This window comes from Ostrea edulis, chromosome 6, assembly GCF_947568905.1.
Source record: "Ostrea edulis chromosome 6, xbOstEdul1.1, whole genome shotgun sequence".
In the NCBI taxonomy this organism is placed as follows: domain Eukaryota; kingdom Metazoa; phylum Mollusca; class Bivalvia; order Ostreida; family Ostreidae; genus Ostrea; species Ostrea edulis.
The window spans coordinates 4,613,726-4,641,538 of NC_079169.1; the positions used below are offsets into that span (position 1 = coordinate 4,613,726).

General features: G+C 36.6%; 2 protein-coding genes across 4 annotated transcripts in view; one reads left to right on the forward strand and one right to left on the reverse strand.

The window, feature by feature from the left end:
* The first annotated feature begins 2,200 nt into the window (after positions 1 to 2,200).
* On the forward strand, positions 2,201 to 4,103 carry LOC125645413 (beta,beta-carotene 15,15'-dioxygenase-like). The gene is made up of 2 exons (XM_048870895.2): positions 2,201 to 2,356; positions 2,563 to 4,103. The coding sequence occupies exons 1-2, from the start codon at positions 2,201 to 2,203 to the stop codon at positions 3,931 to 3,933; spliced, it is 1,527 nt and encodes a 508-aa protein (XP_048726852.2). The 3' UTR covers positions 3,934 to 4,103.
* Positions 4,104 to 10,312: 6,209 nt separating this feature from the next.
* Positions 10,313 to 27,813, reverse strand: part of LOC125646009 (condensin-2 complex subunit D3-like) — a 70,749-nt gene continuing 53,248 nt past the window's right edge. The window contains exons 34-49 of one of the 3 annotated variants that reach the window (XM_056141324.1): positions 26,910 to 26,979; positions 26,635 to 26,719; positions 26,438 to 26,527; positions 26,202 to 26,312; positions 26,015 to 26,074; positions 25,549 to 25,633; positions 25,298 to 25,419; positions 21,683 to 21,816; positions 21,493 to 21,573; positions 21,113 to 21,281; positions 19,902 to 19,995; positions 19,760 to 19,774; positions 13,316 to 13,426; positions 13,104 to 13,176; positions 12,165 to 12,201; positions 10,313 to 11,818 (exon numbers count right to left, since the gene is read on the reverse strand). In XM_056141324.1, the coding sequence (XP_055997299.1) occupies positions 11,534 to 11,818; positions 12,165 to 12,201; positions 13,104 to 13,176; positions 13,316 to 13,426; positions 19,760 to 19,774; positions 19,902 to 19,995; positions 21,113 to 21,281; positions 21,493 to 21,573; positions 21,683 to 21,816; positions 25,298 to 25,419; positions 25,549 to 25,633; positions 26,015 to 26,074; positions 26,202 to 26,312; positions 26,438 to 26,527; positions 26,635 to 26,719; positions 26,910 to 26,979 (1,622 nt within the window). In that variant the 3' untranslated portion in view covers positions 10,313 to 11,533. Of the gene's footprint in view, positions 11,819 to 12,164; positions 12,202 to 13,103; positions 13,177 to 13,315; positions 13,427 to 19,759; positions 19,775 to 19,901; positions 19,996 to 21,112; positions 21,285 to 21,492; positions 21,574 to 21,682; positions 21,817 to 25,297; positions 25,420 to 25,548; positions 25,634 to 26,014; positions 26,075 to 26,201; positions 26,313 to 26,437; positions 26,528 to 26,634; positions 26,720 to 26,909; positions 26,980 to 27,813 lie in introns of all 3 variants that reach the window. The other 2 variants (XM_056141323.1, XM_056141325.1) reach the window with 2 other exon arrangements.

The following is a 27,813-nucleotide window of genomic DNA, read 5'->3' on the forward strand; positions in this document are numbered from 1 at the left end:
AAGATTTCGTATTACAGCGCCTAATGGTAGTCCTCTTGGTGTATAAGATTTCGTATTACAGCACCTAGTGGTAGTCCTCTTGGTGTCGGTGTTTTCTTTATATATCTCTATCTCTAATAAGAACCAAAATCTAAGATGCCGTGGGGGTTTGTTTTGGTTGCAGACGAAGTGTTTGCGTCCATTATCATATATGACGGGGGTGGGGTGAGAAAAACACGGCATCGTTACATAACATGTATTAAACGCGTATGTAACGCGTATTAAAAATTTGTCAAGGTTTTTCGCAAGAGTTGCCTCTCTTGTGTTGGAAACTTGACGCCATGTCCCCTTACTGTATTTACATTTTCAATGTTTTTGCCTTCGATATCTTTACCAATTAAATCATAGTCACTTTCTGATATGTGAACTATTCACGTATGAACCTTGATAAATATAATACGACTATCAAAGACCGGAAGTTCTGACGGAAATAAAAGTAGAATATACTAGATATTAAAAAAAAATGAAAATGCATAAGGGTATATGAACAGCAATGCTTAATTCATGCAGACACACATAAGCACGCACGCACGCATGGCGCATACCGTACGTGTATATGCTATTATGTATGGACCATCTGTTTGTTTCTTTAGTTTATATATCTGTATACCATTGTAAAGTAGTGATGAGATTAAATAAATTATTGATTGACCTATCAACCTTTTGATTATAATTGTTATTGATTTATGATATGACGAAATACTTCAGATACACAGTAGCCATTGAACTAAGAATAACCTTTGATAACGAATACATGTTTGTTTGTAGAATATTTCCGATCAGCGTGCAATGCATATCTTCTTGGTACGTTCACCGCATTTGGATTGTCACAATGTGTACAGATATTCTAGGTATATATTATAATTTCTTCTTCTTCTTGTCGTTCGCCTCTACACTTGGATTTCTGCTTCCTCTACGAATCTGGTGGTCTTCTGTAAGTCCTCCACTGTTCCAAATAGCTTTTCCTGGATGGTTGTTGGTAATGGCCATATCCTTTTATAGTTAACGGTTCTTTCTAGGATGAATAGACAAAATATACGACAAGAAATAAATCAAAATCGAAAAGGTGTGAATGTCTAGGGTCCTCGGAGATGATCTTTAAAATGGATGTCCCTAGACTTGTTCAAGTCTCTATGTTGTTTAATTTTATTGCTTTATCATTTCGTTAAAAATTTTCTGTGCTTCAGAAGTCTAAATATCATTAAACGTCACCAAACATATTTTGGCATTATTAAAAAGTATTAAAGAGAGCAATGATTATTAAACATAGAGACTTGAGCAAGTCTAGGATGTCCCGTGTCACAGTAGTTGTGGCACGCTAAAGAACCCTCACTGTTCAATGGCCGTAAGCGCCGCACATAAGCCTAAATGGAAGCCCCTCACCGGTCTTGGCTCTCCATATGAGTGGGGATATTAAACAATATACAATCAATCAATCTAATGCTAAAATAAGGATAGTCGTAGTTTAAACATAAATTTTTGATACGTCACAAGATATGATTTTCTTGAATTAACATTGTAAACCATGTCCATCAATCACTTACGTATAATGAACTTTTCCTCTCTCTGTCTTTGCTGTCTTTGTGAATATTCCTGCTTTACTTGATCGGAATTCCTTGTTTGACAAATTGCAAGAGTGTTTCACCGATATCTTGTTTATTCTGAATTTCTGTAAAACCAAGTTGCATTAAAATTGTATTTATATTTAAAGCACAATTTCTATTGCCCTTTTCTTCTCATTTACTGAGATTCGAACCCCGATAGCCCATTAAGGTGTCAAAGCTTGGTCTTAATTTGTCAATGTCGGAGGAGTTTCAAGGAGTCTTTCTCCCAGTTTCCACTCCACCAGATCACCTCTTCAGACCTCTCATGTCATCCCTTATAAACAAACTAGCTGTTTACAGCATTTCGTACAATAGCGTTCAATACTATAGTGAATTAAAGCGTAAGCATTATTTTAATTTTGTTGGTTGATTTCTTTATAGAAGAAAATATTCTAAGTGAGATCTACTTTGCTCTGCTCTTTCGATGCTAGGATCTTTATCCGCGGTAAATTAACCGGTATTTACCAAGATTGTGATAGATAGTGACGAGACCGGGTATATAAGCCGATAAATCTGATATCTTTATAAGACTAGCAGTGATACGCCGTGTCTTCATGATGCATTGTCTAATTCTACTGGCCCTTTGCTGTGCTTTCTGTCTGGCGCAGACGCCCGGATGGAACTTGTTGTTTGGAACATCTATTTTGGATGAAACTCAAAAGGAACCATTACAATTCGATAAACCTGTGCCGAAATGGATAAAAGGGTCTTTGGTTAGTAAATGTGATTATTGTTAATTTCAACTTTTAACATTTAAAGTATATCTGTGAATATCATAAAAGCAATATGTACAGATATTCGTACTCTGTCCCTCAAATTTTAATAAACATAATCGGTGGTTTGTATCCTTTCAGCACAAGTTAGACAATGATTTAATATTTAAAACTTCTCAGACTAGCATTATGTTTGGTAATTTTAGATACGTAACGGACCTGCGCGATATGAGATGGGCAAGCGTTCTTTCCTGAACCTGTTCGACGGATTTGGAAAACTATATTCTTGGCAATTTCCTGGCAATGGGTCCGCTTTTTTTACTTCAAGATTTGTACAGAGTGATTGTTACAACGAATCATTAAGAATCAATGACATTGCGCCCTATCAGACTTTCGATGATCTCGTACCGTCCATGGGGTTCCTTGAAAGGGAGCTGTCATTATCTCACGGTTTGGACAACATGAATATTAATGTATATAACTACTCGGGAGACTGCGTGGTTCTCAGTGATACTTGGAAGTTGTACGTAGTGGATTGCTACACGCTAGACACAATACGTCACAGCATGCCAAACATTCCGGGAGTTGAGACAGGTTTCCCTTTCGTAAGTGTAATGTCCGTGGCACATCCGGTACGAGAATACGGTACAAACCATCACCTGACCATTTTGCAGAGTCTTAGCATTATACCAGGAATGCCTCATAAATTTACCCTAGTTCGAACAAAGTCTGCAGATATTCGGGAAAAAATTGCCGAGTGGAAGGTGAAAAAGATGCCTTACTTACACTCTTTCTCGACAACTGAACGATACGCCATTATCTTCGGATGCCCATTTTACATGGATATTGAAAAATTGTTGCAGTATTCTTTTCCCAAAGATAGCATTGCTTTTCACGCAGACGAACCTACCATTGCATACATCGTAGACCTCAAAACAGGCAGTGTGACAACGATCGAAACGGAAAATGTGTTTACAATGCATCATGTCAACGCGTACGAAATGGACAACAACCTCCTATTGGATGTCGTGTCTTATCCGGACGCTTCTCTTGTGTCGTTCTTTGAAATGAATAATTTAATGAACAAGACAAAGCGCGATCGCGTTGCATTTAAACCTTCTTTAACACGGTACCGGATTGACTTGAAAGCCCAAAAAATGACACCTATTACATTTGACACCAATCCCAGTATTCCTTTTGCCAACATGCTGGAAGTCCCCACCATAAATGAACAATATCGATCGAAACACTACTGCTATATTTATGGTGTGGTTTTCAAAAGTGACAATAAGGTATGGGGAAACTTTTCTTTCGTGAAGAAAGACGTCTGCAACTCCACGGGAGACCTTTCGTGGTCTCTCCCGGGTCATTATCCGATGGAAGGCTGGTTTGTTCCGGATCCAACCGGATCGGCAGAGGATGATGGGGTCCTCATGGTTCCAGTTTTAGATGGAAATCTGGGGAAAAGTTATCTTATAATTCTTGATCCTAAAACAATGAAACCTATCACAAAGGCGTACTTACCTATCATCGTCCCCTTTCATTTTCATGGACGATTTATTGAGAATGTATACTAATATGGGATCATCTCTTTGCGCGACACATTTATCATCTCTGAGAATTATTGCTGTTTCATTATATAAATATGGTATATTTCATTGACCATGAATTCAGAATGCAATATTATTTTGACACTGTGATTTCTCTAAAATGAATTAACATTGTTTGGACTAAAAATCATGAATAAAATAACATGGGTGTTTAGTAGCCCAATGTAAGCAATGACAAGCACTCCATTGTCTATATATTTGTTATTGCCTTTGAACAAAAGGTATTGAAATATGTACCGGTAGTTGTGATAGAGCGTTCGCTTCGTAACCGGGAGGTTGGGAGTTTGTGCCTTGGCTGCGTCAAACCTAAGACGTTAAAATAGGTCGTGATTGCTCCTTCGCCTAATGCTCGGCATTTAGAAGTGAGAATCACAGGTCTTTCGGATATGACCTAAAAACGGAGACAGGCGTTGGCACGATTAAGAACCCTCACTACTATTGCTTCGAGCGCTAAGCATAGGTCTAAATCTGTGGTACTTCAGCTACAGCTGGTGACGTCTCGATATGAGTGGAAAATTCTCGACGGGACGTAAAAACAATCAATCAATCAATCATGTACATAGTTGGTATATAAGTACAATACTATCGCATGAAATGCTATTATCAGAGAAGTAAGGGACTGGAATTTTCTGACATCATGACATCATATGACGATCGATCTACCTTAATATCCTCCCAGTCGATGGGACGAATAAATACGAGTTACCATAACAATACAGGATTACTAAACTTCACAAAAATCCTTACAAAGAGAGATGCATTGTAGGATGAAAGGTGAAGATAAACGAACAGTGATCAATATCAACTCCTATAAGCAATACAGAATAGAGTAGGGCAAACACGGACCCCTGTATATACCAGAGGTATGATTAGGTGTCTAGGAGGAGCAAACATCCCCTGCCGACCGGTCACACCCACCGTGAGCCCTGTCTTGATCAGGTAAACGGAGTAATCTGTAGTCAAAATCAGTGTACCAAGAACGGCCTAACAATCGGTATGAAACACGCCAGACAGTATTTGACCCAATGATAGGTTGTATTGGTAAATTAGATCGTTATACATGTGTAATGATCATAAAATTTGCGAAATGCTGAGTTTGAACGAGACTGTTCAAATTTCCGTAACATTAACTTATTCGTTAATAGCCTGCCTTTTACTTGAGAAGAAAAAAATCTCAATGAAAATGAAGGTAGTTAATCGCCTGGGCAAGCGCCTAGTTATAGTCTTGAGCTGGGCTGCAATGTGCTCAATAAAATCAAAGTTCAAATTTTTAATGGGCAATATGTCAATCTAGCCAAATTAATTCATAATTACTCGGACCCCGATGATGAAACGCAATACACATATGACTTCGAGATAGTAATCTTACAGTGACCAAAAATCTAAGTTCAAATAGATATCCAAATCTGGACGGATTTATTTCTAGTTTACTCATCAATCTTTGCCACTAAATTCTACTGTGTATCCAGAATGCACCACTTCTTCATTTAAGTACGCTTGGGGTCTAGCAGGTCACGTGATTTGAAAGAAAGAGCAAAACCCCAGTATATCATTTGCTAGCATCGACTGGAAACTGTGGTTGTTCATGCAAAATCCCCCTTAGTAACAAGAACAGGGACCAAGTGAACAAATGTTACGATTTCAGTTTCCAGTGATATTGTCAAAAGTCCTGTCCAGCGTCCATATAAATATCTATATTTGCATTGTTCGCGCAACCACCCCTCTATCAAGTGTTTATAATCACACACACCCTTTCAAATATTTTCAGCTCTGGACCCAACACACCACAGGCATCTGGACATGTCTCACAATCAGCAATCTAAAACCAGGACAGTCATTTAGACATCAATAGCATAGCAACAACATCAATACAAATTGCACATGCATTTAGAAAGTTATTTAAAAGATTACCCAGATAAGTACAGCAGTGGAATTATTACACTTTTCTATATTTTCACAAGGATTCCGACTAGCTTACAATGGTCCAATTTATGTGACAGTCAAAACCCTCGATCATTGGAGGGGCTAGAAAAGCAACTGAATTGTTTCATATAATGGAAATCCATCTAGGAAAGGTGGCAGGACCATTCTCCCTTTGTCTAACTCCAGTTTATTACCAGTAGGATTAGTCCCCAAAAAGGATGGATCCTTCAGGCTTATTCATCATGTACCATAACCTGCAGGATCCAGTGGTAATTACTATATTGATAAAGAGTGTTGTTTAGTAAATTATACGTCTTTTGACCAGGCCCTCAGCATATTGGCCAAGTTTAGAAAGGGGGCCCTTGTAGCACGATGTTAAAAGTGCATTTAGACTGTTGCCAGTACATCCATCTGATTTTTTAAAGTCCAAAGCAATGTATACATTGTGTTCACCATTTGGCTGTGCATTTAGATATGTTAAGTTTAGAGAGTTTTCTACTTTTTTAGAGAGGGTTCTTAAGAAAAAGTCAGGAAGTGGCAATGTAGTACACTATTTAGATTACTTTTTGTTGGCAGGGAGACATGGTACCACAAACTGCGTAAATCTCATGAAAGGCGAAGATAACGAACAGAGATCAATCTCATAACTCCTATAAAGGTGAGATAACGAACAGTGATCGATCTCATAACTCCTATAAAGGTGAGATAACGAACAGAGATCAATCTCATAACTCCTATAAGCAATGCAAAATAGATAGTCGGACAAACACGGACCTCTGGATACACCAGAGGTGGGATCAGGTGCCTAGGTGATGTGTTTTTGCTCCGTCTGCTCATATTTAGGTGTGCCTTTGGCGCACGAAAAGACAATAGCTCCTACATCAGTCTTGACCTATCTGGACTTAGAAATTGACACTACCCAGATGACTATTAAGATCCTACATGACAAGTTAGATCAGCGGAAGGAGGAGTTGCTAGGTATGTTGTTCAAAGTGAGGGCAACACTGAAGGAATCGCAAAAGCTTACAGGGTTGTTGAACTTTTGCAATAGAGCAGGGCATTTGTTCGTCGTCTGTATGATGCTACCCGAGGCCTATCAAGGCCACACCACAGACGTAGAATTACAAATGAAATGAGAAAAGACATTCACACTTGGCTACTGTTTTGGATGTCTTTGATGGGGTAACTTCTTATCAGCTGGTTGACTGGACTTCTGACCTTGACTTGCAATTGTTTACAGACAGTGCCGGTTTTCCAGACTTTGGGTGTGGCGCTGTGTTTAATTCTCGCTGGGTATTTATGCTATAATCGCAGGAATGGAAACATTCCAACATTTTCAAGCAGATCACATTTTTAGAGTTAGTTCCTCGCTGTCCAGCGACCCTACCCCATCCCACTCCTAAGTTTGCTAAAAATATGTTGAATTCAAGGGGAAATCCTAAAGGAGGCCCTAATTTTTCGTGTCAATTCCTTATTCATTTTTTATTTCACTACTCTCGCAATTTTGAAATGCATTCATACTAAATGTGTTATAACGTAGTTTGCAGATCTTATTCAGATAATGCAGTGGAAGACAGTTGACCAGTGGATCCATGTTTCAAGCTAGTTTATTGGTTGTGACTGTGTGACAAAGATGTTACTATTTAGGTTGTAGCCAATATGGAACCCTGGAAGATGCTCTTCCTGCACTTACAGTATTTTTGTGAGTTTCTTTCTATTGTCAAATTTGCACCTATAGGCATATTCATTCAAATGTCTAAACTGTCCTAATTTAGTTATAAAATTCATTTTAGCCCTAAAGTTTCTTAATTTTATTCCTAAAGTAAAATTAGCCATAATTTTTGTCAACAATTACTGGACAGTCTGATAGTTCTAATAGGCCAGCTGACTAATAGAAATACTCTCGAATGATCACTGTCTAATCACAATTGACAGTAAGTATAGTTTTCAGCAGAGGACTATCAACCTGAGAGGTGTGGTCATCAATTGGTCAAGGTAAAACTTCGGTATTTGGTTATCTACACCGACATACATTTAACTTTCTGAACTCACAGTATAGATTAGGACAATGGACCTCAGGTTGTCCGTGTACCACATTATCAAGGTCTATATGCAATCCGCGTACTGCTGATTACTCAACACAGCAAGTCCTGGGAAATCCCTTAGAACCATAAAATATTCGTGTGTAGGTAAAGCATTTTATCTTATTAAAATATTTCACATGAAATCTTAGTTTTCCCGCTCTACGGCTCTTCAATGGGAATTGAAGAACAACAATAACATGTCATAATTGTTGTTTTTAAATTCCACTGAAGAGCTGTAAAGCGAAAGCGCTTTGGAATAAATGTGACATCTTCATCTGAAATATATAAATTTCCTGGATAGCCAATATGGTGTCCCGTCAGTTTCCCAACAACCAAACTAGCATAGAACATGCAGTTGAATGGAATAAGCCTAGTAACAGATGTAAGATATGAAAGGACAGTCTTCCCTATGTATAATGACCAAAACCTGGATAACTACATGTCTTGTATGGTGCAAAATCTATGGTATTATGAAGTATTTCAATACAGCCTGTTGATAGTCAAATATTCCAAACCATGTTAGGCCGTTCTTCTCATATTGATTTAGACTAGCTACATATTACTCCATATACGCTGATTGAGATATAAGACTCACGGCCGGTGTAGTTAGTAAACAGGGGATGTTTACTCCTCCTATACACCTGACTTCACCTCCGGTGTGTCCAGATGTGTCCTCGATTTTATATATACTTTATAGGATTCATAATTGGTCGTTATCTTCACCCTTTAAGGTCACCTTTTGTCATTTCCCCGTCAGTTCACAATTGCGATTTCCAACTTTCTTTCATTACTACATGCCTTTTTTCAAATTTGGTATGGAGCCTTTTTGAGGGACCTTTCCCCTGGTGGAATTTGGTTTTGTTTGATCTACGAAAATTTCAGATAGGTGGTGGCAATTATAGAGGTCCTTGTAAATTTAGTTAGGTGACTTATAATTTGTGAAGAGATAAGTTTGGAAATGTGTAATTTATTAAAACATCTCGTACCAGGCAAGGATCATGCATCTTCATTCTTGGAAATGTTGGAATGCGAGGTTTTCCGTGAAATTTTAATATTATTACCGGTATTTATAAGACAATCAAGCATGCCCTCGGCTACTGTTATTACGGTCACAAACTACGTGTAGTTGTAATGAACATGGGGGGGGGGGGGGGGGGCTGGCTACAAATTTTGCGATCCATGGGTTTCCCTTCGGGTTCCAAAGTGATAATTTATGGACCATGTATTGACAATGTTATAAATCATTCTTAACTCGGGGTAAAGAATCTGGATACACACATGATGTGGGAAAGGGAAGGGTCACCGAGGGTACCTAATGTTATTACATGTACATCATTTGCCGACCTAAATTTGATTTTAGAAAACATTGTAACCTTTTCACCTGAAATCAGTAGGGACCATCTCTTTGTCATGGCTATCCTGCCAATTCAGTTTGATCACAATCAGCGACAGCAGTATCTACTGCTCAAACAATGACTGTATCCATGTTAAAAAGTCAGCAACTTACGACCTAAACATCAGTACTAAGGGGTTATCTAGAAGTGGTGACCGAACTTCATCTACATATGAAGTTTGATGACTACATGACAAATGCATATCTGGTAATCCACCGGATAACAGCTAAGTGCATGTGTGAATGTAACCTTTTACCTGAAAATGTATAGGGGTCATCTACTAGTCCTGGCTAACCCTGTGAACCAAGTTTAAGTTTATCAGTGAGAGAGTTATCAAGATATTGAATGGACAACGCTTACAAACAAACCAACAGTGCAAACGATGAAACCAATATGTCCATTCTTCAAAATCTTCCATGGAAGACGGGGAAGGGCATACAAGACATAGGCGCAACATAAAATTAAGATTAAACTCCATCAACAGGGCCGTAAGTAGGGTTCTAAATCAGGGGAGGCAGGGGATTGGGGGCCGCCGATTGACTTTACGACTGAAAATGACACTTTTTAAATCCCAATTTATCATGTTTGTGTTTCATTTGTACTATGTAAAGAATCGTAATATGGTGTCAAAGACAAAGGTGCTTGTCTTCATTTTAAACATATATCCTATAATATAACATTTATATAATTTTATTTTCTTTTTTGCCAAAAAATCAGACGAGGCAGTTGCCTCGTCTGCCTCATCGGCAGTTACGGCCCTGATCAAACATCGATTTTCAAATAGAGAGAAAAAAACATGCTAGTCTACTTAAAGGGTGATGGTGAATTTCACGAACATTTTAATTTCATATTTACTGATTTTAAGTAATTTGTGCATTTTCAAATACTTTCTAATTCCAAACTCATTGTTTCACAGGTACAGTATAAAATGGAACACAAGTTATAATATCAAGTTGTTTTATTTGCACCAGTCAAATCAAAACACCACAACTTTGTATTCTATGGACATGATACATGTATATAGTATGAAAATGTACAGTATGTGCATACATTGTATATATCATACACGTAATTAATTAGCATCAATTGAATTCATTTGTAAAAGCAATCACAATATAATCATTAATTTAGATCAATTGTATTTTAATGCAAATTGCATGCATTCTGTACTTTGATTGGTGAATGACTTGATGTTTCCGACTATTAAATCAGTATATATACATATCTATTAATAGATAGATAAACAGACGATAGAGTTAAGAAAACGTAACGGTGTCAGTACTTTTAAAGACATCGAAATAGAGTATAAATCTCCGGAATCAAGCACACATACCCATGTATTTATACTCTGTTTGGATGCCTTTAGATGTAGCAATACTCTTTTGTTATATAAATTCTAGAGGTTGAAATACATGTAGTATAAATTCAACTTTCATTTATTGGTTCCCCCCCCCCCCCCCCCAAGCCATTTCGAGGTAAATTATCAATTTTTTCCCCTCTTATTTGGAATCCAACTATATCATTTGTGTACACTGTTTATAATCTCAATAATAAAACTATGTCATGTTTGTTGTAACTGGTAGAAAACAATGCACCTGGGCTAGCTTGGACATTTGTCAGGTTTATACTACTAACACTATTTTCGTATTCCTTCCAGTTTTACTAGATAATAACAGATAAGATAGTTATTCCCTGAAAAATCATTAATCAATTGAATACTTTTCAGTGGGAATCTGTGTTAGAGTAGGTCCTCAGTACCCCTTGCTTGTCATATAAGGCAACTAAATGGGGCGGTCCTTCGGATGAGACCGCAAAAACTGAGGCCCCATGTCACAGCAGGTGTGGCACGATGAAGATCCCTCCCTGCTCAAAGGCCATAAGTGCCAACAATAGGCCTAAATTTTGCAGCCCTTCACCGGCAATGGGGACGTCTCCATATGGGTGAAACATTCTTGAGCGAGACGTTAAACAATATACAACCAACTAAAATAGCAAATAACTAATATATTTTGATAAATTACATACAAAGTACATGTAAACGGTTCCAAATCTGATGAATATACTACAGGCCTTCTGTATTAAGTCACTCCCGGAGTCTGTCCTCATTTGAGTTTAGCCCATCGTGCTGACTTTCTTTCACCACACCAACTACTCTGCTTATTTTCTTTACTTGTGTTTAGCCCTGCGTGTGGACCGCCTTCTCACCACGCCAGCTGAGTTACTGTTCTCTTTACTTGCCGTCTTATTTGATATCTTGCCCACTGTGGCTGGTTTTGTTAGGGGTTTGGAGTTTAATTTGGCTGGTTCTGTTGAGGGTTTGGAGTTTGACTTGGCTGGTTCTGTTGAGGGTTTGGAGTTTGACTTGGCTGGTTCTGTTGAGGGTTTGGAGTTTGACGAAGAGGCGACATCCTCCTCCTGATGTTGTAAGATATTTTTCTTTGACACTGGAGCCTATTTTCAAAAATGCACATAAGAGATATATACATATATCAAATGATATACAAGTAACAGCTAAAAAAAAACATTTTGGCTGGATTGTAAAACTTGACACTACTGAAAATGGCCAAGGTCATGAATTGATGTATCTAATGTGCCAAAATATTATCTATACTTTTATCAAATAGAAATATTCGTACAACATGTACACAAAATAAAAGGTTCTAAGTTGAAGAGGTTTAGAGGAGGCTTTTACCAGACCGAGGGATGAATGTTACCAATTCACCAGGACCAGTTTTACTGAAAATCGTTGTCAATAAGAAATGGAAAATTCTTTTCAATGCCAATCTATTACACTTACAGGTGACGTCACATTCCATTTTCTGGGTTTTGGCAACCTGAAAATATCAAAACATTGCTACAGTAAATAAAAAATGCCAACGCACAAACATAACCACAGCAACTGAGAACAAGAGACCTATTGTCCTTAAAGGAACATGACCTATTGTCCTTAAAGGAACATGACCTATTGTCCTTAAAGGAACATGGACACGGTTTAAGCTGAAAATATATATATCTTACTTCTTTCAATTTTAATGTTTACAATGCTTAACTACGATATTTAGGATGGTCAGAAATTTGAATTCCATTATCGAGTTACAAGAGAGATATACAGCTCACAATTCTTTGCTATGTAAACAAGGCTTGTGAAATGTTTTTTGTTTATATGGGTTAAATATACTGGTACAGATTTCATTTAAAGAAGTTTTTTTCTTAATTTCCAAGTTAATTCTGAACACAATTGAACATATTCTAATGTTTTGTTTAAACATGATATTATATTCTAAGCAATCTATATGTAAACAAGAACATGGTGCAAGCCTTGTTTACTTAACAAAGAATTGTGAGGGCTGTGTCTCATCAATGAACATGATGATTTGAACTGTAACTGCGCTGCTGGTTAATGACATCAAAGAATATACTGGCAAAGCATTGGCACTTCATAGTATCATGTTAAAAAACATTACTTATTTCTTATAGAACTGTAACAATACTCAAAACACAATTGTAAAATACCAGTACTAGTATATAAAATGTAACTACAGCATTCAGAAAATACCGATACACAAAAAATACTACATCAACCTGACAACACCAATAAATTACCCTAGTGTGTCTTAATTAGTGGATTCAAAGTCTGTTTTTCTTTGCACACAAGTCAGATTAGCTACTCAAAAATGCCTTTAGACATAATATATTGTAGGAAGATAATAAAATGTACACCGGTTACTGAACTTACGGCTTGTCGGGGGAAAACATGTAGATGAAGTCCTTGTTTCGGTTGTCTTTCCCTTTAACACATGTGGGAGGGGCTGAAGGAAAAAGTCAAAACACAATAATGATAAGACATCTTACATTCGTACCTCGATTCATCTTACAAACTTCTACACACTCTCATTTACATGTCTACTGAATTATCGTTTGTATTGACTGTTTTCTCCGGCATCTTACCTGAAGTGCTGTCAGCTGGATAGACTCTGATGGGTATGGAGGAAGGGATCGGGGAGGGGGGAATTAGAGTCACATTTTGGTCAATGTGAAATGTTATGTTGTCCAGCACACCTGCAATAATGAAAAAAAAGTGCAAGCTCACATACCCGATGCTCCAACATTGCTTGACAATGCCTCACATAATGAATGGTAATGCTAGCCTATGCATTACTGATGGGCAATCAGACGAATTCATACATGTAACTGGATACACGTAAATTAATTGATTAAAAATTGATGATAATAGGATTTTAAAAGAGATAATTTCATTAATTTGAAGTTCTTTTCAGTATTTGATTGTTGCATGTATCAACAAGTCAAAAGTCACAATAAACTCAGGCAAAATACAACACAAGATGTATAGAAAAGCATACATTATCATTTCTAAAATCAAAAGTCATCCATGTCATCAATTTTTAGTAGTCTTTTATATGCTTTCCTCTACATCTTAATGTTCCTTTGAATTACAGCATTTTGGGATTATGGAACAGGAGTTTTCAATTTGAAAAAAGGTATTTTAAACAATGTCAATTTCAAAGACAAATTCCATGGAATTGAATTTGATTATACTTTTATTCATTGCTCAATTTTATGCAATTTGTTACTTACAATTCCACGACATTGTTCAGACTGATAAGATTCTCAGAGTTATGAGTCCAAACGTCTGACAGAGAAAAAAAGTTTTCACGAACTCTGTGTGAAACCAGTTTGACACAAGTTGTTAACAATATATTTTGGCACAAGTTCTATGTTCAAAAGGGGCACATCTCCCAGAACAAGAGGCCCATGGGCCACATCGCTCACCTGAGTCATCTTGGCCCATATCTGAAGACTTTCCATATATATTTGCATGTAAAACCTTAGTCCCTATTATGGCCCAAACTACCCTTTGCAAACTTGAATCTACACTATGTCAGAAAGCTTTCAGGTAAATGTCAACTTCTTTGGCCCAATGGTTCTTGAGAAAAAGATTTTAAAGCTTTTTCCTATATCTGTATGTAAAACGTTGACCCCCCCCCCCCACTTGTGGCCCCCATTCTACCCCCCGGGGACCATGATTTGAACAAACTTGAATCTGCACTATGTCAGAAAGTTTTCTTGTAAATATCAGCTTTTCTGACTCTGTGGTTATTGAGAAAAAGATTTTAACTATATAATTGTATGTAAAACTTTGATCCCCCTTGTGGCCCCATCCTACCCCCAGGGGCCATGATTTGAACAAACTTGAATCTGCACTATGTCAAAAAGTTTTCATGTAAAAATCAGCTTTTCTGGCTCAGTGGTTCTTGAGAAGAAGATTTTTAAAGTTTTTCCCTATATATTTGTATGTAAAACTTTGATCCCCTATTGTGGCCCCATCCAACCCCCGGAGCCCATGATTTGAACAAACTTGAATCTGCATTATGTCAGGAAGCTTTCATGTAAATCTCAGCTTTTCTGGCTTAGTGGTTCTTGAGAAGATTTTTAAAGTTTTTCCCTATATATTTGTATGTAAAACTTTGGTCCCCCCTTGTGGCCCCATCCTACCCCCGGGGGCCATGATTTGAACAAACTTGAATCTGCACTATGTCAGAAAGTTTTCATGTAAAAATCAGCTTTTCTGGCTTAGTGGTTCTTGAGAAGAAGATTTTTAAAGTTTTTCCCTATATATTTGTATGTAAAACTTTGATCCCCTATTGTGGCCCCATCCTACCACCGGGGGCCATGATTTGAACAAACTTAAATCTGCAATATGTCAGGAAGCTTTCAGGTAAATTTCAGCTCTTCTGGCCCAGTGGTTCTTGAGAAGATTTTTAAATGACCCCACCCTATTTTTGCATTTTTGTGATTATCTCCCCTTTGAAAGGGACATGGCCCTTCATTTGAACAAACTTGAAAGCCCTTCACCCAAGGATGCTTTTGGCCATGTTTGGTTGAAATTGGCCCAGTGATTCTGGAGAAGAAGATGAAAATGTGAAAAGTTTACAGACAGACGGACGCCGGACAAAATGTGATCAGAAAAGCTCACTTGAACCTTCGGTTCAGGTGAGCTAAAAATTAATGAATCAGAATTTCCTGGGAATATGCACATCTACACAGTGTGTCCTTATTCACTACAAAGTTTTATGAAATTCTGTTGAGCGGTCTTGGAGGAGTTGTGCTGACAAGAGGAAAGATGGGCTCGAAATTCTTAAGTTCAAAAGGGACATAACTCCCATAAAAATTATTGAATCAGAATTTTCTGGGAATATGCACATTTACACAGCGTGTCCTTATTTACTACAAAGTTTCACGCTGACAAGAAAGGGACTGACAGACAGGTCAAAAACATTATATCCTACGCAACTCGTTGCATGGGGTATGATAAAATTTAGTTTGTTCATCACAAGAAAATAACTGCACATTCCATTTCAGACAAGTAGAGTGTTAAATCTATTTCAAGACAAATTATAGGAAGATTAAACTATAACATACGGAATATATTCTGTTGAAATTTCTAAACAACAGGGAGAAAGTGACAGTGTCAAACAAGACCTACAGGCCACAGTGCTCACCTGAGTAACCTGGCCCTGCTGTTGTTCAGCAGATTTTTACTCTTTAATTCGATGGCAATTTTTTTTTTACCCCACATCATGACCCATCCTAGCCCCATTGGAATATGACTTGACCATATTTGAACTCGCAAAACATGGATATGCTTGATTTCAATATGACTAACTGGCCTTTCTGTTCTGGAGAAGATTTTCAAAATATTCTAAAGGAATTTGCCCCCTAAATTATTTAACATATTATGTTAAATTTTATCCTTGATTTTAACCCCACCCCAGGGTTCATTGGGGGGGGGGGGGGGGGGGGGGGGGGACGACTTAAAATGACAACTTGGGAACATTTGCATATTCATATAAATAATTGTGGTCTTGGTACCTTGAAATTTTTCTTCTTCAAATTTCCTATGCACTCTTGTTTAAAACTTTAAAGCCCAATCTAATTAAAAACGACTTAAAATGACAACTTGGGAACATTTGCATATTCATATAAATAATTGTGGTCTTGGTACCTTGAAATTTTTCTTCTTCAAATTTCCTATGCACTCTTGTTTAAAACTTTAAAGCCCAATCTAATTAAAATCAGATCCTAGAATACGCTCACAATCGCTACAATACTTACGCAGAGTATACGGCACGGATCATAGAAGTCTGATTTTAATTAGATTGCTTTAAAGCCTAACCCTATATAGTAATTTTTTATCGTATAAATTATACCATTTACATTTGTAATTTGTATCATCTGCGACTTTCTGTCCTTTTGATGGGGTTTAGTAGATTAATATGAATCTGTACTACATTAGAATGCTTGTATATCAAATATAAATATTCATAGCCAGTGGTTCTTGAGATGAAAATTTTCATCTCAATTTCCTATATAAAAATTTGACCCCCTGTTGAAGCCCCAACCTTCCATCTGGCTTTACAATTAAAACAAACTTGAATCTGCACTACCCGTTGATGATTATAGGTCAAAATTGTATGAGACTGTCCCAGTGATTCTGGAGATGAAATTATTTAAAAAGTTTACATAGACAACAACATAAAATAAACAAAGTTCAATCAGAAAAGCTCACTTGAGCTGTGAGCTAATAACGGACAACTTTCGTATTTGCATTAGTACAGGACAAATGGTTTCTCCAACACGTGTACCCTGTATATGCATGTCAATCAAAATCAATCCTAGATAAATGTAAGAATGACTACATCATGAAACAGCACAGTATATTAGACTTGTAGAAAGATAGTTAACTAATTCACATACACACAGATTGCTTTTCCTAAAGTTACATGTAAACAAAATTGGGTTATTGGTGCAAAAATACAAAACACATTTATGTTCGAGGGTTGTCCCAAAAAGTTGTAGACGACATTAATAATGTTTGAAATACGCATCAAATCCAAAAGATTTTTTTAACATAAGAAAAGCTTTTACTTATTCTATATAGAAATGTAAAATTTTAAGTAATAAAAGAGATAAATGAGATGTTACAGAAACTGAATAAAAAGAGATCTGGTGCACGTACAAAAAGAAGTAGATATTTTCTTTGTACCACTCAGTTAGATGAAAGTAACTAGTTTCGTATTAAGTATATCACTCAAATTAATACTAATGAAATCTTGAATGATATTAATGAATTCATGGTGCACAAGAAATAAAAAAATATTGTGTTGATCGAGGTTTAAATGCCCTCCCCCCTCCCACTTGAAGAAATTGGGAGATGGGAAATTACATCAGATCTCTGGAATGTTAGCAGGGCACTAGTGTTTACATGTAAATGGCACAAGAGATTTGTGGAGGGAATGACATCAGAACCAAAGATGGGAAGGCCAAAAACAGAAAATAAAGACGTTTAAATCCTGAAAGTAAAGAATTCATGGATGAAGATGAAGTTTGTGTGCAGATAGCTATGAATATACAGTGTATATGTATATTTCTTTATTTGTGATTTATGGCATGAAAAGAGATATTATGAAACTTTGTACACCCCATTTTTTCTAATAAATGAGTAATTAACATTGTCTATGACATATAAAGTCATAGATCCCTTGAAATACCTATTGAAACAAGGTTCATGTACCTGTATCAATAAAATCTTTATTTTCACAACCAAATATAAATAAATTTAAAAACTACACAAGTTTTATCCCAAAGGATGAGATCTAGTAATGGCAGAAAAATTCAAAGATTCTAAAATTTTCTACATAGAATACAATAAGAATTGGCACTTACTGCTCATCAACTTAAAGGCAATAGGAAACGATTTTTAGCTGACAATGCATGATTTTCCTTTACAGTCCCGTGGGATCCGGGTTAGAATAGGTCTTCAGTACCCCCTTGCTTGTCGTAAGAAGTGACTAATTGGGTCGGTCCTTCAGATGAGACCGTAAAAACTCGAGGTCCCGTGTCACAGCAGGTGTGGCACGATAAAGATCCCTCCCTGCTCTATGGCCATAAACGCCGAAATTTTGCAGCCCTTCACTGGCAATGTTGACGTCTCCATATGAGTGAAAGATTCTCGACCGGGACTTTAAACAATATACAATCCTTTACATTAGTGGTAGGGGTCTCGTTGCTCAACATCACTATACATCTAGTTTTTCTTAGAGATATGTGGTAGAGAAGAATTTTGGAAATTGGTCAATAATTTGTAAGTTTTTGCCCCAAAATTCATATCCACCTTGTCCCATTAAAGATGCTTCGTACCAAATTTGAAAAGAAATGAAATGGTAGTTATCAAGGAGTTCAAACTGTTCAATTTGCTAACACATTTAATCACTGACCATTTTCTCCCCCATTCTAGTACCCCTACTCCTGGGATAATGAAATTTACTAGATAGAATGTTCTATTGTTAAAATGATAATGTCCTATGGACCCAGTGAGGGCCTGTCCCGAGACGCAGATTATTCTAACTAGAAATTTACAATTTTGGTAAAGGGCTAACTGTTCATCTTAAAAACCCATTTAGTTTCAATTTAGTATCAGTAGCATTAAAGATGTTTTTACAATGTTTATACAAATACTATATACAAAGTTTGGCCCCACACTAGAGTCAGAACCTCTACCCCAGGAATCTGCCTTCCTCCTCTACATGACTATGTATTTAGTTTTTCTTACACATGCAATTGTACATCTTCACTACCCAAGGGTGACGATACACGGTGTTCCTCTTCACCTTTGGCAAGCGAAGATGGCAATTGTAGAGAAGACTTTTTCAAAATTGATAAATTTTTGGCAGTTTTTGCTCCACCCTTAAGGTCCTAGGGGTGTAGGAGTCTTGAAATTTACAATTTATATCCCCCTTGTCCCAGAGATGCTTTATACCAAAAAGAAGTTAAAAATGTTCAATGTTAATGGACAGCAGATGCAGACCAGTGGATTTTCCGTTTCAGCTTCATCTAAGCATGGCTGAATATCGAAATCAGAAAAAAGAAATTTAATTCTACGTTTTGGCCACTACCAAGTATATCTAATTTATAGGTATACTCTACGTTGATCATCAGTATGCACTAAACCAGGAAGATTTCTTATCTATGAAAACCATCACTGAGAAAATTTGTAAGCAGCATAAATCTTCAGCATTTCTTATCTTTAGGAAAAAAGTACATTGATCAATAAGGCCTCTGATTTCCATCACCACTCTAAATTACTGCACATAAAAACAAACAAAGTAATGAAGCGGAAGACCACACCAACACACAGTGCTACAACTATAGCAGAATGTGACAGATGTCAACAACAAAGGGCGATAATTAAGCCGTCAAGCTAAGACTCAAAACCAATTACTGGAGTAAAATTGTGTCAATTACGAAAAACACAAGTCAACAGAATACATGTCGGATATCGTTTCCGTGCAATACACACAAAATCTGACTTACTCTCAAAGTTTGCTCCTGTAATAAATGAAATGCATGATAGTGAGTGCTGTTGTTGAGGAATGATTTGATGTTCACTATTACACAGTAGATGAAAATTACAATGCACGAGATACACTAAATAATGTGAGCTATGAGTATATACCAGTGGGGGTGCTGATGGCCCTGTTTGTGGCCCTCGTGGCACGGGGTGGGGTGGATGCACTGTCTGTGGTTTCTGATGGTAAATCTTCTGAAAACTGAACAAGGAACAAAATGGTGTTATTTAAATGAAAGCTAAGCCACTATCCCTCGTCTACAGCTGCATTGCTACTTTAAAAATGAAGTCTGGGTATACATTTGTAAAGCTATAAAAGTTGAACACCCATCATGAATAGTTTATTAACACTAAACAGACATACATGTTCATGTATGGGACCAATGCTATAAATCCCTGCTGTTTAACAAAGGGCATAACAGTTCAATCTATATGTAATACTGCTATAAATTCCTGTTATTTAACAGTTAAATCTATATGTAATACTGCTATAAATTCCTGTTATTTAACAGTTAAATCTGTATGTAATACTGCTATAAATTCCTGTTATTTAACAGTTAAATCTGTATGTAATATTGCTATAAATTCCTGTTATTTAACAGTTAAATCTGTATGTACAGTAATACTGCTATAAATTCCTGTTATTTAACAGTTAAATCTGTATGTAATACTGCTATAAATTCTGTTATTTAACAGTTAAATCTGTATGTAATACTGCTATAAATTCCTGTTATTTAACAGTTCAATCTGTATGTAATACTGCTATAAATTCCTGTTATTTAACAGTTAAATCTATATGTACAGTAATACTGCTATAAATTCCTGTTATTTAACAGTTAAATCTGTATGTAATACTGCTATAAATTCCTGTTATTTAACAGTTAAATCTGTATGTACAGTAATACTGCTATAAATTCCTGTTATTTAACAGTTAAATCTGTATGTAATACTGCTATAAATTCCTGTTATTTAACAGTTAAATCTATATGTAATACTGTAACAATTCTGTTCCACATTAAGTTCGCCCAGAAGCATTTATTGCTGCATAAGAGCAATGAGCAAATTTGAAAATATGTCCACGATTTGATATTGCCCACTTAGGATGGAGATGAACGAAAAGGGGACAAAATTTTCATGGTATACAGTAGCTGCAGTTTGTAATTCTAGGTTTCGATTTGCAGAGAATTACAATATAGTCATCTGATTTACATATACAGATATTCATTATCTAAACTGCAAAAAGAAACTACAATGTATCATGGTAGCATGTACTTTAAGATTTCACGGAGTTAAAAAATCAGCATTATTTTGTTATTTACCCGCACTGTTAGGGGTGGAGTCTCTTCTTGCTCTGATGATTTTTCGGTGGTGACCAGGCAGGATTTCCGCCTGCTACCCAAACCCGGTCCACTGGTGCTGCTGTCTTTGGCTTTCAGGAAAGCTTTTCTGGCCGAATTCAGAATAGCCAAAGTGGACAGTGACTGATCTCTGCTGCAGAAGAAGCAAACTGGTTTAAAAACAATCTTATGTGTATTCTATATCTTAAACTTTTTCTGCAACATCAGATGTATGTCGTTGATTCTTTCAGAAGGATTTTCCCTCTATTTTCTCAGTTATAATAAGTTTGAATTTATGAAAAAGAAAGATAATGTTTTGCTGCACTGATCTTCTTCTAAAAGAATCAAAATATTTCAGTAACCTTGCGATGTCCCTGAGTGCAGGACTTGCTGGTATAGGTGATGTCTTGTTCAGTTGTTGTACAGGTGCTGGGGTACTAGGCCTGTAAATCATAGATGTTATAGGATAATGCTTACACTACTTATAAAGAAAGTGTTTTAAATAAATATATCAACCAGACGTTCAGCTCTCGGTAAATTTATCACACGTACCTTGTGGGACGTTGAACCCGGGGGCTGCTGGAGGGTGACCTGGCTGCCTCTGGGGGCCGTGACAGCGGTGTTATCTGGGGAGACCTGGACTCAGGTCCTGCCACCACTGGCCGTGGACTAGACCCTGGTGTTTCCTGATCAAGAAAGATTCAGTATTGAATAACTCTACAGCATTGTCAGAAACCAACGATCTGTCATGCTTTTGTCATGCTACCGCTCACAGTGAGCAGTAGACGGTCGCTAAGTAGACTCACAGTGAGCAGTAGACGGTCGTTAAGTAGACTCACAGTGAGCAGTAGACGGTCGCTAAGTAGACTCGCAGTGAGCAGTAGACGGTCGCTAAGTAGACTCGCAGTGAGCAGTAGACGGTCGCTAAGTAGACTCGCAGTGAGCAGTAGACGGTCGCTAAGTAGACTCGCAGTGAGCAGTAGACGGTCGCTAAGTAGACTCACAGTGAGCAGTAGACGGTCGCTAAGTAGACTGTAGGTTTCCGATGTGGATTCTACACCAGTATTCAACATCAAATACATTCTTCTCTTGCACAATTATTCATGGTGTCCGACATAATGACGTTTTCCTTATAAATCTGACAAGGCAAGATGGCATAAAGATAGTCTTGTGACATGCCTTTTGATTTAGTGCTCTCTTACAGAATTTATACAGAGGCATTTCCCCAAATTGTAAATCGAGACATACGTAGTAATACATAACTATGCATTCAATTCCCCCGAAAATAATTTTTTACTACATAAGGGTAAGTAATTCTAAATTTTTCACAAAGGTTTAATTCACATTGTTAGATTTACATGTATAGTGAGAATCTAAACATTCAAGTACTGTTTTCACTTGTAGCACTATTAATTTATTGACAAGGCACTATTAATTTGTTGGCTAGGCACTATTAATCTGTTGACCAGTAACTATTAATTTGTTGACCAGGCACTATCAATTTGTTGACCAGGCACTATTAATTTGTTGACCAGGTACTATTAATTTGTTGACCAGGCACTATTAATTTGTTGACCAGGCACCATTAATTTGTTGACTAGGCACTATTAATTTGTTGACCAGGCACTATTAATTTGTTGACCAGGCACTATTAATTTGTTGACCAGGCACCATTAATTTGTTGACTAGGCACTATTAATTTGTTGACCAGGCACTATTAATTTGTTGACTAGGTATGATCAGAGAAAGAGAAGGATCAACCAGTTTTGACTATTCCCAGGCATTCCTACATACATAAACAGTTATATTGGTTCCTATATTGTACATACATAAACAGTTATATTGGTTCCTACATACATAAACAGTTATATTGGTTCCTACATACATAAACAGTTATATTGGTTTAACAAGTATTTGAAATGCATGTGGTCCTGCTGACACATTTACATTGTGTTTCTTCAGTATCAGATAGAAGTGTTTGTTCAATTGACAACATATGCAGTGTTATTAATGTAGTGCACTGTCGCATCAACAGCAAAACAGATTAACACTCAAAGTTTGTATGCACAATGGCAGACTGTCCATATGAAGTAGATTTATAGCAATATATACATGTGTATTTTCTTCTTTATAAGCTGTCTTGCTGTTATGCCCTCTGGGCCCAAAATTGGAATAAACTTATCTTCTTTTATCAGATTTTGTAAAATCCTGTTTCTCCACATCCAGTAATTGCTAGTATAAACATTCCTATGGAATTGATCAAGATTGTCTTGTGCCCCATTGATTCAGGTATCCACCAATTTTAAGCATGAATGGATTTTATCCCCTTTTGTGATACATTTACAGGGTCTGACTATGGGTTTCAACACAGTTCACGTCTAAAGAAACACTGTTAAAGGACACATCTCGTGTTTTCAAAGTATACAGAATTATCTGCATTTTGTCTTCCTTATGCTTATAGAAATTAATTGTAATAGTTCGTTCACTGAAGTATTGCGATAATTTGCCACAATACGGACTTAAATCTAAGCCCCGATTTCAAAAAGCCTAGTTAATTAGATAGGTAGTCACGTGGTACAGTGACGTCATATGCGACCTTCGTCGATCAACTTGTTGTAATAGTAGTGTTAGATATTTTTAAAAACTCGGGTTTTAGGGGCCTAATTTATTTACCATGGATAACATTTATTTCGATGTTGACAAATTTCCCGAGTCTTATATCTTTTAGCCACCAGTGCATACAAATAGCGACCCAAATGTAGCGAGGAAAGCGAATATGAAATCTGCCTAAATTTGCGAATAAATAATGTTTACATGGGATCACTGTCTAAACACTATTTGGGAATGCCATTTCTGTAAACAACTGTAATTAGCGTTGTTGCTTTTCTAAAACAAACAGTGTAATTATTATAAAATTTATTTTTGGAGAAGTTAGATAGGCCTAAATTATAATACGATTATGTAGCATTGACAACTAGGCCTACTGTCACGGGTGCATTTCGGGGAAAAAAATATAATAAAAATTATCAAACTTATTGTGAAAATCACAATACTTTTAAATCATTTTATTCAAGCAATTTTATTAATCATTATATTTTGTTATCTACACGTTGTTACTTAGGAAGTGGGAGCGCGGCGTGCTGTTGTTGTAAACACGTACGCGTTCCTTAAAAAAAAAAATGAAAGCATTATAATTCAATTCAAAGTTGGGAAATATCATATTTTATTATTTATAATTGAAAGTTCTATTATCTTTTATCTTTAAATTTCGTTTTTAAAACTACCAGTTGGTAGACACTGCTAGCAAAGTTCTGTCTATATGTTGTTACAAGGTGAAGGTCAGTTGGTGCGAGTGTGTATTGAATTTGAGAGCAGAACGGAATGCATATGCGGTAGGCCTATATGTAACAGTGCGAAGCTTCGATAGAACCATTTTCTCGCAGTTTATATACGTCTTTGTCCAAGAGCTTGTTTGAAAAAGTACAGGGACAAATTCTACTGGGGGTTTTTTATGGCAAAGTCGTTGTGCCGACAAAAAATATTCACGTCTTGTCCCTCATACCTTCCTTCGAAAATTGAAAAAAAACAGTCCAAATCATCTCTACTGACAGCAAGTACACCCTTAAACGGCACAAAACGACCCAATGCAGTGTTATTTACAAGCCGTTAATGTGATAATTGTTTGTTTGTCAATTAAATCTAATCTGTTTATGAAATGTCTAACAACTGTTTTCAAATCTTCTCGCTCGAGGTCGCATATGACGTCACATATAATGGCGCGTAAAATATCGAAGAAAATATGCATATTGCAAGATTTGAATTTCATCGCTATCAAACTCGAAAACTACGCAAACTGTTTCTTTTAAAACACATGTAAAGTAGTTTTAGGCATGAAATGAATTAATTTTGCTGAAAAAATTAAAAAGTTTAAAAACATGCGATGTGTCCTTTAAGGATAGTGGGTAAACAATAACATGCATTTGACCATACCTGGAGATTTTGTACTGTATTCTGCCCGTGGGTAAACAATGACATGTATTTGACCATACCTGGAGATTTTGTACTGTATTCTGCCCGTGGGTAAACAATGACATGTATTTGACCATACCTGGAGATTTTGTACTGTATTCTGACAGTGGGTAAACAATGACATGTATTTGACCATACCTGGAGATTTTGTACTGTATTCTGTTGATCCTGACATCTTCTAATCTCCTCCTGTTCTTCTTCAAATTTCCTCAGATCAAATTCTATCTCCTTAGCGAGTTGTCTGTCAGCTGACAGAATGTCTTCAAATTTCAAACAAAAAAAGAATGTTTTTTTAAAATTCAGAATTTAGCAGAAACTTTACTGAATTTGTAGAGTACTATGTTTAACTTCTGAACCATTGAGGGACATGTGTAAAGTATAAGATGTACCTTTCACTTCTGACTTATAGTCCTGCATAAGTTCCCTCAAATAGTACATTAGATCTTTCAGAACTGGTGACCTGTGTTTCTCCAGCTGTATAAAATACATATACAATATTCATAGGCACATACATGTAAAACCTACTCCCTTCAACTTCCAACTATCACCATTACTGCACAAAACCTGGAAATTTTACATTTACACAGTGGTAATTTACACCAAAGATACACAAAATATCCCCCCCCCCCCCCCCAATGTATCAGTTGCTTTGTATTGTGAATGTATTTCAATGTGAAATGCACATTTACACTTGTACGAGTATAACACTCATGTACAAATACGGGTTATCCAAAGAATTTAGGTAACTAAAATACAAAAATTACCATGCTTATATTTTGATAAAGATATTTTTTTTTTGGAAAATATTATTTATGATGAAAGAACTAAAATTGCTGGAAATGAAATTGAACTTACCATGTGTTTCAGTGACACAACTATAGGAACAATGTTTTCTATCACATTTTTCTTCACCACCTGAAACAATTTCAAATGATAACTCAATGTCATACACTATACATACAAATGTATATCATACCTGTACCATCAAGTGTATATTTACAGTATGTGCAATTTACAGGTTCCATTGGCAGTTGTAAATTACCTGTGAAATCAGAGTTTTTTTGGCGGTTGCTATGACAATGGCTGCCATTTCCTGTTCATCTCCACCAGCATCTTCCTGTGGCTTGGTCTTCAGGGAGGACAACTTAATTTCCTGTAGCAGTAATTAGCAATGATACATAATTTTCATTCAATCGTTTACCAAATGTCATTTTCTTTTAGTACTGAAAATGCACACAGTGTTACATCTACTGTGTAGGAGATACTAGTGCCTCTTACCTTACAGCTAAGGATAGCTAGGGCATCTTTGAGTAGAGATGAACTAGTATTGTCCAGTGGTATGACATTATCGACCACTCCACCCAAAATCTGAAAGTCACGTTCTCATGAATTGCACAAATCTGCCTGATGTAAATTGCATTTAGGCCCCATGTGAAAGATGGTTGACTTAGCTTCTATCTGTTGTAAATGTTTACCTCTGTGCAGATCTTGGCAGTCATCTGAAATCTCTGTTCATCTGTCATGTGTTCCAGCATAAAAGTATACAACTTCAGTCTGTCCCTGTCAGTGGAAAGCAAACACCAACATCAATTCAATATGACGTATTGTGTTTTGTGTGTTTACATTGTTCTGTTTACCCGCATGTACATGTATGTAGAAAACTATCCGATTTTCAAACACATTTGATATGATACACCTCAATCACGGATATCTCTTCTTCTAACAGAAAGTAGGAGCATGGGTAATTTACCTTTCTTTAGCACTCCCTCGCAACGAAAATATTTTCTTTTCCCTCTCATTTTGAGTAAATTTATTATAGGCTACAAAAAAGAAACAATATACAAAATTCAATAACTCATACACAAGAAACTTAAGTGTTACATGTGTATTGTGAGTGATGTCTCAATCATCAACCCATTTAGAGTTATACCAAAAAATTATTGATCTTAATAATTTGAGTGTTTTATTTTGATAATTTTGCAGATATAAGATCTTATGCCATTTAATTTCTTACTGTTGTGAAGTGCCTTAAGAGTAATTTGCTGTGAATTTGTTATTGCAAAACCTTCATTCCTGAGCTATTGATATACATGTGTTGTGACTGACTTCCCTGCTTCAAACCAGCGACTATGACCTTAAACTTTAATCACCAAAACCTGAAATCTATTTTGCTTCATACCATGAATCGCCATGAAAAAATTAGCTTTGTCTGAACTCTTAATTTTTTTCTCTCGAAGTCTAAGGGCCATAACTCCTTTGAAAAATGATAATTTGGAGTAAAAACTTGAATTGTAATTCAGTCATACACAACTACACATCATGCTTTCATTTCATTAAGTTTGTGAGACAACATTCATCTGCAGCGAAATTATGTAAACCAACTTTTATTTGTGACGACTTTACTTGGCGCGTATATAAATGCCACATTCATTTATATGGCGTCAGTGGTCTAGTGGTTAGGCCGTCTGACTCGCGACCGAAAGGTCGTGGGTTCGAGTCCTGGCCACGGCAGGGCCGACGTTGTGTCCTTGGGAAAGGCAATTTACATGAATTTCCTCACTCCACCCAAGTGTAAAAGTGGTACCTGGCTGTAGACAGTGAAAGATATTGTTAGTGCTTTGGCGCCTGTAATGGCAGTTTGCACTGTATGCTTC